Raw genomic sequence first — 13,215 nt, 5'->3', positions numbered from 1 at the left:
CTACTTTCCTTAAATTGTCTGTGTGTGTGTCTATACTTATAAGTGAGTATATATATACTGGAGTGTTTAGTTTCTTTGATTCACTTAAAGGCTAAGAAGGTAGCATTTTGGCCGCATCACAAAAGCTTTGGTAACTAGCTTTTTGTCATCATTTTCTAAATAGAAGTGACTAGCTTTTTTTTAAAAAATAAGCATTTTATTTTTATTGTTATAGTCAGAGAATGAGGTCTCAGAAATTTTTGCTTTTGGGAATTGAATCAAAGTCTTCTAGAATAGAATATCATCAATTTTTGTAAATGTTTCTTGGACACTGGAAATAATTTGATGTTCTTTGTTCATATGAAGAAAGCTCAATGTAGCTATTCAACCTTAAAAATTTGGGCCTCCCTGGTGGCGCAGTGGTTGAGAGTCCGCCTGCCGATGCAGGGGATACGGGTTCGTGCCCCGGTCTGGGAGGATCCCATATGCCGCGGAGCGGCTGGGCCCGTGAGCCATGGCCGCTGGGCCTGCGCGTCCGGAGCCTGTGCTCCGCAACGGGAGAGGCCACAAGAGTGAGAGGCCCGCATACCGCAAAAAGAAAAAAAAAAAAAAAATAATAATAATAATATAGTGTAAAATCTCTATATAATTATTAATTTATGCCTGCTCAGGACTGGCTACATAAAAGTGCAAAATGAAAATGCAGAACCCCTTGTTTAAAAATTAAGAGGGTGACAGCAGAGCATTAAGCCAAGCACGGTCCCTTCTACAGCTGGCCCTCTGCCTACCAGATCTGTTGTGGATTGATAGCATATGCCACAATATCAAATTACAGGATTTTCTTTTTTGCTAAAAAACTCCACTTAAACTACTAATGGATTTTGCCTTATGTAACTTGACGCTATTTTATTTATCGCATAAAGCATTATTACAATTAAGTCTCACTATGGATCATAATTTTTATCAATAAAAATAACTGTTCTTCTAAGTGCTTTTTTTTTCTTGAATTCTACATTTATAGTAACACTTCTCTCTTGGTATCTTTTTGTTTGGGTGTATTTGCTATATTTGCTTATCATTTCCCTTTGTTAAAACTTTAAATTTTCTCAAAGCTACCTATGTGCAGAATTTAAAGAGGCAGACATTTCTATAAGGCTTATTAGAAAACAGTAACCCTCTGGCACCCACCCCCTCACCACTTTCCATGCCACTTCCAACAAAGTGGAAAGAGCAACCACTTTCAACCCTTTTAGCTTTATGGGACAGACTTGGGGGTGGGGATTGGGGGTAGTGTATGTCTGGGTGATATATTTTATGAATCCTTTGCACTCCTGAGAATGTATTTCTGTTCTCTCAGACATAAAGGACAATCTGGCCCAGAAAAGATGGGGTGTGTGTTTGTGTGTGTGAAAGAGACAGAGAGAGTGTGTGTTTATCCCTCAATACTTAAATCGCATCCTTAAGAATGTCTTTTTGTCTTTTGTTCCCATTAAGTGCAGCTTGGCCAGTGAATGAATTCTTGGACCCCAGTAATTTCCTCCTCAGTACTCTGCATATGTTTTCCATTATTTTCTAGTATTTAGGGTTGTGGCAAGTCTGTGCACATCCTGATCTCTCCTCTTTTGTAAGCAACCTTTTAAACTTTGTTTCTTAGATGCCTATAAGGTTCTCTTCCTGTCTTTGAAATTTAAAACATTTCTAGGTGTTGATCTTAATTTTCATAAATTTTGTTTTGAATATCGTAATCAAATTCAGTCTCCAAACCTAATCTCCAAATTTTAAAGCCAGTTTTCTTTCATGATAGCTCAATTATTATTCCCAATAAGTTCACTTCTAGTTTAAGTTAACAAGTTAATTTTGGTTTCTTGTCTGCAAGGCCAAGAAACATGTAACAGATAAAAAGAATGAGAACTTGTGAGAGGACATACAGAGAAAAAGAAAAATTTGGTAACGGAGCAACCTACCTTTATTAGACTACATTATGCTTTGTCTTTTAATGGCAGCAATAACGATGAATGATTTTATTAAGAATTGATTTACTGGGAGAAGAAGGGAAATTTTTACCTTCAGAGGCAACACTTCTCTGTTGACACCATAAAATGTTGCCATAGCAAGTGTCCAAGACAGCAGACCAGCCACATTCCCACAGACTTTTTTGGCACTTTCAAAAGTGTAATCATCCATGTTAAAATATGGCTGTAGTAACTCAACAGTCTCTTCATTTATAGTGTCCTTGGGGAACTGCTGAAGGCTCCACAAGAATCCCGTCGCACTCATCAACTGAAAAATAGTATTACAGCCTGTAAGCTCTGGAAGAAAATGTGTACTTTCTTCCTGAGTTAGTATGTACTTCTAAATTGAATTTTTTTCAAAGAAGTAATAATTGATTTGCTCTAAACATACAAATCAAGACTATGGCAGTAGTCAACCTAAAGCTGTAAATTGCAGGTTGTCTTCCCGTTTCTATAGTGAAGAGTAAAGAAGAAAAACAATGTAAGTTTCTCATCTAGTGAGTGCATCTAAATGCCACCAACCACACAAACCCCCCTTTGGAGACTGGGTTGGGATGACATCAAGACTGTGCCAATACTACGTACAGGTTCTGGACAGATTTTATAAAAAGAGGGCATTCAGCTTTAAAATCTTTCCCCACTTACATTTTTGGAGATGCAGTTTAAGAAAAACTCTTCAGTACACAATGATTGATTATTGTCTGCCAGTGTGTCTGGTCTATATTGAGTATCCTGGGATGTGGACACCTGGTACACCTCATAGGACTTACAGAGATAGATTTTACTTACTTTTAATGACTCTCCCCATGATGGCTTGCAGCAAGGTTTTTCTGGATCCATAGTGACAGGGTCAATTTTCTTTTGAAATAGTAACAGAACACAGTCCATGATTCTCATAATAAGATGAGGGGGCTTTGCAAGTTTCCTGACTGTGGCAATATCATTTGGCTTGATAGTCTGTATTTAGGGTTAGGGATCAGAATATTTTTTGTTAAGTAGTATTCCTAGTCATGTGGAAATCTCATACTTTTAAATAATTAAAGTGGAAAATTTTAAAACATATTTCCTCCCCAATCCCTGACATTATCTCCTCAAGGGTTTGCATTCCAGGATAATGGCTCTTTCATTGTTTAAATTGGGGTTTCTGTTTCTTTGTTTTCATTTTTTTCCCCTGTTGCCCTCAATGAATTGCTTTAGTATATCATTACCATTCATTGTCCACCACCCCAGACCTCTGTTAGCAACAACCATCATTAATGTGTAACATTTAGATAATTTGCATCTTCAAAGCACAGAATCTATATTATATGGATATTAAGAGAGGGGCAAGGTCCTGAATATCAGAAACCTCACCTTCAGTTTTCATTTTGAGGGCTGCCCTGTCCATGGAAGGCAGAGGAATTCGAAGGAGACAAGAAAAGTTATTGTAACATATGGCTCATAAAAATATTTTTGAAAGTTTCTATCTGTGAGCTGGGTTTGAAATAAGATATTACCTGACATTCAAGTCAAGAAGGACTGGGACATCATATGATCAATAAAAAACTCCTAAGACTTGTTTGGTCCAGTGATCAGTCTCTTGTGTGTTATCATAGGACCCAGTCTCTTGTGTGTTATCATAGGGTGGAGAATGTGTCCTGGTCATTGTCATGATTTTATTAAATGATGATCCTAAATCTATTCATTTATTTAACAACTACAAGCATTCTCCCATATAAAACAAAAGCAAACCAAAAACAGCCCTGTCCTCAGAATCCTCCAAGGAAAAGAGAGAGAAAACACAATTACCCTAAACTAGGATTATTTGCCATGATAGAAGTATAGGAGTTACAGGAAAACAAAGGAGGTCCAGAAGAATTGAAAACTTTCTGGAAGGGGTGAGATCTGAGCTTGGTCTTGAAGACTGACTCTTACTAGTTAGTGAAAGTTAGGAAAAATAGAAAGCATTCCTGGCAGAGGGAGAGACCCATTTAAAGGTAACAGACCATGATTACTGCAGAAGCCTGTAGCTGTTTCTGTATGGCTGGATCATACTGTGTACAGGGACAAAATGACAAGAGATAAAATCGAAGGGGTAGACAGGAGCCAGGTTATCACAGCAGAAGCACTAATATTTATTGAGTGCTTCCTATGTGCCCAGCAAACTATTCATTACTTTTAATGCTTACATTGATCCTTCAAGGATCAATGAAGAATTAGAATCCTGATTGAGACCCAAGAGAGTTAAGTAAATTTTACTCCAGATCATCAATCATGTGGTCATGAGAGGCAAATGGAGATCTTCTTGCCTCACAGCTGTGGGTACCTAGCTCGGGACTTTAATCCTAAGAGCAATGGGAACCACAAGGGGATTTTTAAAAAGGTTAAAGGCTGCAAGACATAGGCTAGTTGGGATGCTGAAGGAACTGAGAAGGCTCTCTAAATAATCTGAATCCCTTAGGCTACAGTTTAAGCCAATAATCACTAGCATTATTCCTCGGTTCTCATGGAAAGCTGATTTGAGAATGAAAATAAGTTATGGGAAGTAAAGACTTAAAAAAGGTAGAACTTAGGAAATGTAATCAACAGAAACATTTGTTTCAAGACTCAGAAATTATAAATCACATTAAGAATTCAATTCAGTTTTCTGATTACAAAAAATCCACAGTTAATTTCATGTAACAAAACATGGTGCCTGCTAGGACTTGTGTTGGGAGAGATAACAATGCACTGCTCACATTCAGGGCTGCTTCTGCTTCTTCCAGTGCAGGTCTAGCCGCCTCGAGCTTGGTCTCAGCTATTAGTTTTTCACTATCAATTTCATCCACTATTTTTTGGGCTTTGTCTTTTACTTCCTGCACTTCATTTTTTACTTTGGCTGAAGCCTGAGCACTTACTGTGACTTCTGCTAATACCTGTTAAATTGAGGAAACATATGAGGGTAAATAGAAACCTTTCCAGCACGATTTACAGATTTGAGCAGTGAGAGAATATTTATTCAATATTATGTTAAACAAGAATAGGAGCAAATTTATTCCCCATCTAAGTTGTCTATATTTTAAGGTGTATTAAAGTAACTCCTTTGAGCAGTCTTGCAGTCTTCTATTTCCTACAATTCTTTGAGGCATGAACTATATAAATAAATATTTTAAGCTTTCAGAAAAATGATATTTCTACTCTATGTAATTTCTAGAAATTTAAAACTATTTAATGTCAGTGCAATAGAATAAGGTCAGAAGTCATATTAAACCTCATGTAATAACAAAAAAAATAGCTAATATTTATTGAGTGCCTACCATACGTCAGGGTGCTAAGTGTCTACCATATGTCATATGCTAAATGTCTCTACTATGCTATCTCTCTCATTTCAGTAACTGGCTAAGGGTCAAGACTTAAGTATCCATTCTTCTCTTTTTTTTTTTTTTACATCTTTATTGGAGTATAATTGCTTTACAATGGTGTGTTAGTTTCTGCTTTATAACAAAGTGAATCAGTTATACATATACATCTGTTCCCATATCCCTTCCCTCTTGCATCTCCCTCCCTCCCACCATCCCTATCCCACCCCTCCAGGCGGTCACAAAGCACCGAGCTGATTTCCCTGTGCTATGTGGCTGCTTCCCACTAGCTATCTATTTTTACGTTTGGTAGTGTATATATGTCCATGCCACTCTCTCGCTTTGTCACAGCTTACCCTTCCCCCACCCCATATCCTCAGGTCCATTCTCTGGTAGGTCTGTGTCTTTATTCCTGTCTTACTCCTAGGTTCTTCATGACATTTTTTTTTCTTCAATTCCATATATATGTGTTAGCATACGGTATTTGTCTTTCTCTTTCTGACTTACTTCACTCTGTATGACAGACTCTCTCAGTGAGTGGAAGCTGAAAGAGGTCTGAGACTGAGGGGAGGAATTGTAGATAAAGGAGCAGCACATATCCCTATCAACTTGGGATGAGTTCTTTAAAAAAACAAACAAACTCAACCAACTCTTCTTTTTATCCTTTTCCTTCCTCGACACAAACTTCAGATGGGACTTGGGTTATCCCAGAAACCTAGAGCATTCAGGGAACTTAAAGAGAAGACCAAATATAACTTGCAGTCAAGCAGAAATTTCCTAAACAGATGACAGAAAACAAGAGAGACAGACAGAACCAGGGAAGAAAAAAATAGTCTTCGACCAAGTAGAGGATATAATAGTTTAGGTATGTCTTGGTATAAGTTAAACAAAAATATCTAATGGTCTTTGTAAACATTATCTTACCAGAAATAGTCTGTAGGCTTATACACTGTTTACCTTTTAATAACATTTTTAAACAATGCTTTTTTTTAATATGGAAAAATATTCCTCACAGGAGGGATAAAATAAATGCCAACTCACTTCATCTGCTTTTACAGATGCCACGGCCAATTCCTTCTCCTTGACTGCAAGATCTTGAGAGAGTTTTGCAACAGATTCACTTGCCTCCATCAGCTTATCAAGACCTTTACAAATACACACATATACACTGAGTATATGACTATCCTCTCATCAAACGTTTATTCAATATTTACTGCTTATAAGGCACCATAATTTGTACTATAACAAACACAAAATAATTATGGACAAAATGCTTTAAAAATATACATATTTTAGGAGCAACAATACTGACCATATTTCTGAGAGTTTCATCAGGAAATGAAGAAAATAGTTCTGACTGAAGAATATCATCTAGTTACATTTAAGGGTAAGTCACATTGCTATAATGAGTAAGCTGAATTTAGCCAGAGAACTTATTTGACAAACTTATGCTTTCCTTGGCTTTGTAACTATCATTTTTTTTGCCTTTGAATCATGTTGCAGCTGACATGGCAAATGAGACAGATAATATATTAACGTTTTTTGTGGTTCCCTGCTATAAAAATGAAAATAACTGCTAAAACTTCTGCAACTGGCTCTGAGAATCTCAGTGCTCTAGTGAAAAATAACTGGTTAACTAAATTTCTCACATTCCGACTGGGCTCTAGTTGTGTTGGTAAACATTTAGCATCAGGGTCTGTGGTAAGGGCACTTATTTGTATGGTTTCCAGTTTCTGTGGTGTAAATACTCCCACCATGTCTGATTTCAAGCTACCAAGAGGTTCTCATTATATAATATTTCTACCACACAGATAGAATAGAAATAGAAATAATAATAATAATAATGTTCCTCAAGAACATTAATAAGAGTAAAATAAAGTAAAAATAGCTAAGAAGTAATGAGTTTTGAGTATTTATTGCCCTCACTTTTAACATGATTAATTTAATTGTAAGTTAATTAATTTTTAATAAAGCCTGTGTTAGCAACCAGATCATAAAATTCCTAACTTAACCATCAGTTCTCATGAGCCAGTGCAAGTAGCTTCAGCACATCCCTGAGTCTAGAGCATCATATAGACAAGCTTCAAGAAGGTGAGCCATTAGAAAGACACCAGAAGAAAGTTTCTCTCATAGGGTTCTTATCATCACCATAACTTCACAGACCTTTATACTTTGTGACCACATTCTGTGTAGACGTGAAAAGACAGCACTAAGGTGTTTTGGATTATTTGGGCCAAATGCTTTCTGGACATAAAATCGGTCCCCATTTACACTTTTCCTGCTTATGCTACATATACTAGACACTCATAAAATCATTGCTCACGTAAACTCTCTTTTTGTTTTTATTTGTTCATTTTTGTTTCAGTTTTGTCTTTTTCTTTGTTAGAAATTTGAGAAGCATTAACATGGCAAAGTTTACACAAATTGAGGGAAATTGTAATGAAACCAAAAACTGAAATTGTGGTGTTCCCAAGAGCTGGCTTTTCCCCAGTTTTATTCAACTCCTTTGACCCAAAGTTGAAGGAGTTAAATAAAATGGTTCTGGAAGAAAAACTGCCCACCTCTATCACAGCAGCTATAAATAAAATGTGTTAACTATAATATAGAGAACTGTCTTCCCTTATAGCTGGTGAAATTAGTTTTACTACTTTACAGTCAGTGTCATTTGTATATGTGTGCACACAGTGGTCACATACATGGTATATACAAACAGAACAGATTCTTTTTTTAAAATTTTTTATTTTATATTGGAGTATAGTTGATTTACAGTGTTGTGCTAGTTTCAGTAGTACAGCAAAGTGATTTAGTTATACATATACATATATCTCTTCTTTTGCAGATTCTTTTCCCATAAAGATTATTACAGAGTATTGAGTAGAGTTCCAGGTGCTATATACAGTAGGTCCTTGTTGATTATTTTATATCTAGTAATGTGTATATGTTAATCCCAACCTCCTAATTTATCCCTCCCCTCCATCTCTTTCCCCTTTGGTGACCATAGGCTTGTTTTCTAAATCTGTGAGTCTGTTTCTGTTTTGTAAATAGGTTCATTTGTAACATTTTTTAAATTCCACATGTAAGTGATATTATATGATATTTTTCTTTCTCTGTCTGACTTGCTTCACTTTGTATAATAGTCTCTAGGTCCGTCCATGTTGCTGCAAAAGGCATTATTTCGTTCTTTTTTATGGCTGAGTATAGATTCTTTTTTTTAATTATCATGTAACCTTATATTAGTTTAAGGTGGACATCATAATGATTTGATATATGTATGTATTGCAAAATGATCACCTCAATAAATTTAGTTAACATCCATTAAAAAAAAAACAAAAAACAGAAAACAGCCCACCTCTGTTTAGATTTTTTTCTGCCCAGAGTTTCTTGACAGGTCAAAAGACCCATAAGGGTATCCCTCAAAATAATCTATTACTAACAAGAAAATCAATATTTTGTTTTCAAATACAACAATATCCACCAAACAAAATATTGGGATCTCTATCAGACAAGCCCTAAAAGATAAGATTCTGTTCCACTTACCAATATTCATACGTTCAGCTTGTTCATTAATATATTTCACCTTTTCAGCATAAATGATTTTATAACCATTTATAAATGAGAGGTAAGACTTGGGAGTCACGTGTGCTCTTCGGCGGTATCTGAAAGTAGAAAAGAAAAAAGATCTTCACCTCTATCATTCTGACATACTCTCCTAAAATGTCAATAGAGACGCTGTTCTCACTGTGAAATCAGTGTAATTCTGGAGAGTGATTCACTAGCAAAAAGGCAGGAATTGTGAATGGAAACCTAGAGGTGAGGCGGAAAGAACACTAAATCTCTCTAACTGATGTTTTGACTTGACCCTATGCCCATTCTGGGCTTCTGTTTCCTCATCTGGAAAACTGAGAAAAGAATCACTGCCCTACACCTCCCAGAATTTTGTGAAAATCAAAAAATAAAACAGCTTATGTAAACACACTTTGTAAACTTGAAAATTCTGTACAAATATTAGGGATAAGTGGTTGAAATGAACTTGTGCTGAGATCCGTTTTCATTCACCTGGTATTTGCTACACACCTCTTCTCTGCTAGAAACCCAGCTGAGTAGGCTTACAAAGGTGAAAACCAATCTCTCCCCTAAATCTCTGGATAGTCCTTGAAATCAGGCACACTCGATTCAAACATTCAACTCACTATGGGCTTTAGTATAATAATTACATTTAACAATAGAAATAAATAAAAGGAATAATTTTATACAGGAGAAACTCAAGTCAAAGAAGAGATCTTCACATACTATAAAATTATATTTTTATATTAAATTAAATTTATTTTATATTAAAATTTCACTTTTGGAGTTCTGAAGATTTTTAACATTAAAAATAATTTTAAGGACTTTGGCATATATATGACTATTTTTAAAGCATTATATAAATATTGCTTTCAGAATAAACTTCTACAACCTAAGAGGATATGAAAACTTTGGAAAATACACTGAAATTAAAAAAAATAAGGATGTAGGTTTTTGTAGCTCCACAGTTGATGGTAGTAGGGGTGGAGTTCAAGTTAAGTAGAAAGAAAATCTTCCCAATGGAGAGGATTAATACACACGGATTTACCAAGAGAATCTGGGAGATTATCTAGAATTATTTAAGAGGATGGTCCAAGTACGGATTTAAATAAAGAAAACGATACAGGATAAACAAACTTGTGAGATAGGAACCCCCGCCCCCCTGGAAAATCAATTAAAGTGTTACCCAGACTGTCTCTGCAGAAAAATAGGCCTAGTCTTTCTGGGAGGTTCTGCACTCCCTAAAGCCTGTTCATTAACCCTAAGGAAGAAGCCCACTGTTCTAGAGACCCAGGATGGCCTATCTTTATTCAGAGCAATAGTACGCAGTGACTATCACACTTTGGGAAAAAATGCTATATTCTTGAACTGCCAACACCAGCTTTCACATCATGAACACCATTTCTGCTTTTAGGGACTGGACTGTTCTGCAGTCAATTAAAATTTAGTTTCATAATTATTTGGCATGAAAACATGGGTAAGATTAAATGATGCAAATACAAACCCTAAATGTTTCCTTAGCATAAGGCAATAATGAAACTTTAGAAGAGTGGACTTCTTTAATCAAAATAAATAATGCACCTGAATAAGAAACTAATTTTAAACTAATTTTAACTAATTTTAAAGTTTATAACGAATTACTTTAAGTTATTTCCAAAATAAATTAAATTAAGCAAATGAAATAAAATGATTCATTAAGCATCTGTTACTTTGAGGTCTGGAGGGAAAGCGATACTTAAGTATGGATACTAGTTAATCTTTAAATCTCGCTTACTTTTCCTCGTTTCTATACATAATCACTAGAACATCAAAGCAAGGAAAAATATCTAAGTGCAGCTGGGATTTCGTGTTCAATCACTAAGGCGAGTCTCTTACTGGATGTTACATTTAATTCCTCTTTGGAGTGAACTTTGTGTTTCTGTAGTTATCATGCTTATGTAATGTCACTTACCTTTGGAAGTAACTTTCACAGCTCTCTGAAACCATGTCGTGAAAGAGGCCCATTGTTTCTACAACTTGTCTTTTGGTGTCACTAGAGCAGACGATACTATAGCCTGAAATGAAATAGGAGGCCACCGCAACCAGAGCCTCCTTCGGCCAGCGACTGAACCAGTCCATGGTACAGCCTGATATCAAGCCAGGAAATTTCAAAGAGCGGGCACGGAACTTCTCACCAACCTATCGACAGAAAAGTCACAAAGCATTAGAAACACGAAAGGATTATAAGTCAGCCAGAGGGACGTTTATATATTCTGAGCCAATAGCATATGACACAACAAATTTTTTTTCAGGAACCTTCTTGGGCTGCATTAATATGTAAATTAAGTGTCCAGATGAAAGGAAGAAACATTTCCACACTCTCCCCATACTAAGACTATATCTGTTCGATTCTAGGAGCTACCTTTTAAGAGGAAACTGACAAACCAGACCTATTCTAGAGCGAGATGACCAGAACCGTGAAAGGCCTGGACACTAGGGCACATGAGAACAGCAGAAGAAACAGGAAGTGTTTGGTCTAAAAAGGGAATGACTTAGGGAGTCTGCAAAAACGTTCTCCAAATATCTGAAGAGCTGTATATGGGAGAGGGATCAGGTTCACTTTACAGGACAAATAGAATCACAGGGAAGGGACTTCCCTGGTTAAGAATCTGCCTGCCAATGCAGGGGACATGGGTTCGAGCCCTGGTCTGGGAAGATCCACATGCCACGGAGCAACTAAGCCCATGCGTCACAACTACTGAGCCTGCACTCTAGAGCCCGCGAGCCACAAAACCTGAGCCCACGTGCCACAACTACCTAAGCCCGGGCACCAAGAGCCCGCACTCCACAATAAGAGAAGCCACTGCAATGAGAAGCCTGCACACTGCAATGAAGAGTAGCCCCCGCTCGCCACAACTAGAGAAAGCCCAGGCACAGTAGCAATGAAGACCAAATGCAGCCAAAAATAAATAAATAAATGGGGAAAAAAAAAGAATCACAGGGGAAAAAACAAAGACAAAATTCCACTGTCTGTAAAGAAGACCTTTCTGGCTATCAGACTACCTAAAATTTAAGCAAGTTGCCCTATAAGTTAGTGAGATACCTCCCCTTCCCCCCAAGAGCAGAGCTGCCCAATAGAACTTTCTGTGATGATGGAAATGTTCTATATATGTGCTTTCCAGTATGGTAGCCACTAGCCACAGGTAGCTATTGAGCACTTGAAATGCAGCTAGTGGGATTGAGAAATTGGATTTTTATTTTTATTTTAACTGAGCACAATTTAAATGGATACACATGGCTAATGGTTACTATATTGGACAGCACAGTGAGACAGAGACATTCAATCCTACATCAGGGACATTCTAGATGGTATGTCTATATTGGAGGTAGAGCTGAACAAGACTACATCACCAAATCCCTTACAAATCAAATAATCTCTGTCTCTAGGCAATGAAAGTTGTAGGCTAGGCAATAATCACTGATAAGATGAATATTTTAAATTTTCACACTTTTGCCTGAGATTTTGGTCAGTGAAGATTGGTGTTAGTGAAGAGTTGATTTTAATTCAGTGTAACAAGCGTTCATTTCTGACAAATCATCTCATCAGAGAAAGTACATTCAAAGAACTGAGTACATTCAAAGAAGTAACTCCTCCTACACAGAAATCAATAAAATAAAAACTCACTGGAGAAAAGCAGAGAACAACGTGCAAGTTCTTCCTTGATCTTGAAATGAAGTATTCGTACAGATTATCAAAGGTGGGAGGATGGCGAGGTAGCTCCCTTTTCATCACTGATATCAGCCCTTGGGTGATTTCATCCATCTCATCCCGTGCAAACAAACTGGAGATCTTTGAGGAATAGACAAGAGAGTGTTCAGTATTTTAAGAGTTCCCAACAGCCAATGCACTGCCGAAGTCTGGTCCTTCCCCTCCCCTCCCCTCACATGTCATCTCTTTTCATATTTTTTCCTGCATCTCCACAATCAAATCCCTAGTTTGCCAGCGATTACAAGAGTGCAACTTTTTATTCAGCAGCTCAATCAGGAGCAAATTATGTTTCCTTTGGCTCAAATAGCTATTACCAAAAAGCCATCTCCTCTACCATTCCAATCATCTCTTTAAATGTCCAGTGATGCCCTCTGTTCTGACTCACAGTCAGTCTCAACTCTGGTTCCAAAGTAGTTAACTAGATCATACACCAGTAAGCATCAATACACACCACTGTGAAAGGAAAAGTTCACACGGCAGGTCTGATCTTGAGAAGGGTGTGCTTGCAGGGCTGGCCCTTGCCTGGCATCTGGGAACTGGGCTTTTGAAATGTCTCCTCCATTACTAATTGATAAGGTTGTTCCACTGTACCTAG

The 13,215-nt window shown here is 37.0% G+C and overlaps 1 protein-coding gene across 1 annotated transcript in view; it reads right to left on the bottom strand.

Moving 5' to 3' along the window:
• DNAH8 (dynein axonemal heavy chain 8) overlaps window positions 1-13,215 on the bottom strand; it is a 343,843-nt gene that overhangs the window by 114,784 nt on the left and 215,844 nt on the right. The window contains exons 64-70 of the mRNA XM_081246835.1: window positions 12,537-12,701; window positions 10,824-11,050; window positions 8,846-8,964; window positions 6,350-6,453; window positions 4,709-4,885; window positions 2,781-2,948; window positions 2,044-2,259 (exon numbers count right to left, since the gene is read on the bottom strand). Coding sequence (XP_081102961.1) covers window positions 2,044-2,259; window positions 2,781-2,948; window positions 4,709-4,885; window positions 6,350-6,453; window positions 8,846-8,964; window positions 10,824-11,050; window positions 12,537-12,701 — 1,176 coding nt within the window. The remainder of the gene's footprint in view (window positions 1-2,043; window positions 2,260-2,780; window positions 2,949-4,708; window positions 4,886-6,349; window positions 6,454-8,845; window positions 8,965-10,823; window positions 11,051-12,536; window positions 12,702-13,215) is intronic.

The sequence above is a fragment of the Mesoplodon bidens genome, assembly GCF_964165515.1.
Source record: "Mesoplodon bidens genome assembly, chromosome: 10".
In the NCBI taxonomy this organism is placed as follows: Eukaryota; Metazoa; Chordata; class Mammalia; order Artiodactyla; family Ziphiidae; genus Mesoplodon; species Mesoplodon bidens.
This window is presented reverse-complemented; position numbering and strand designations above follow the sequence as displayed.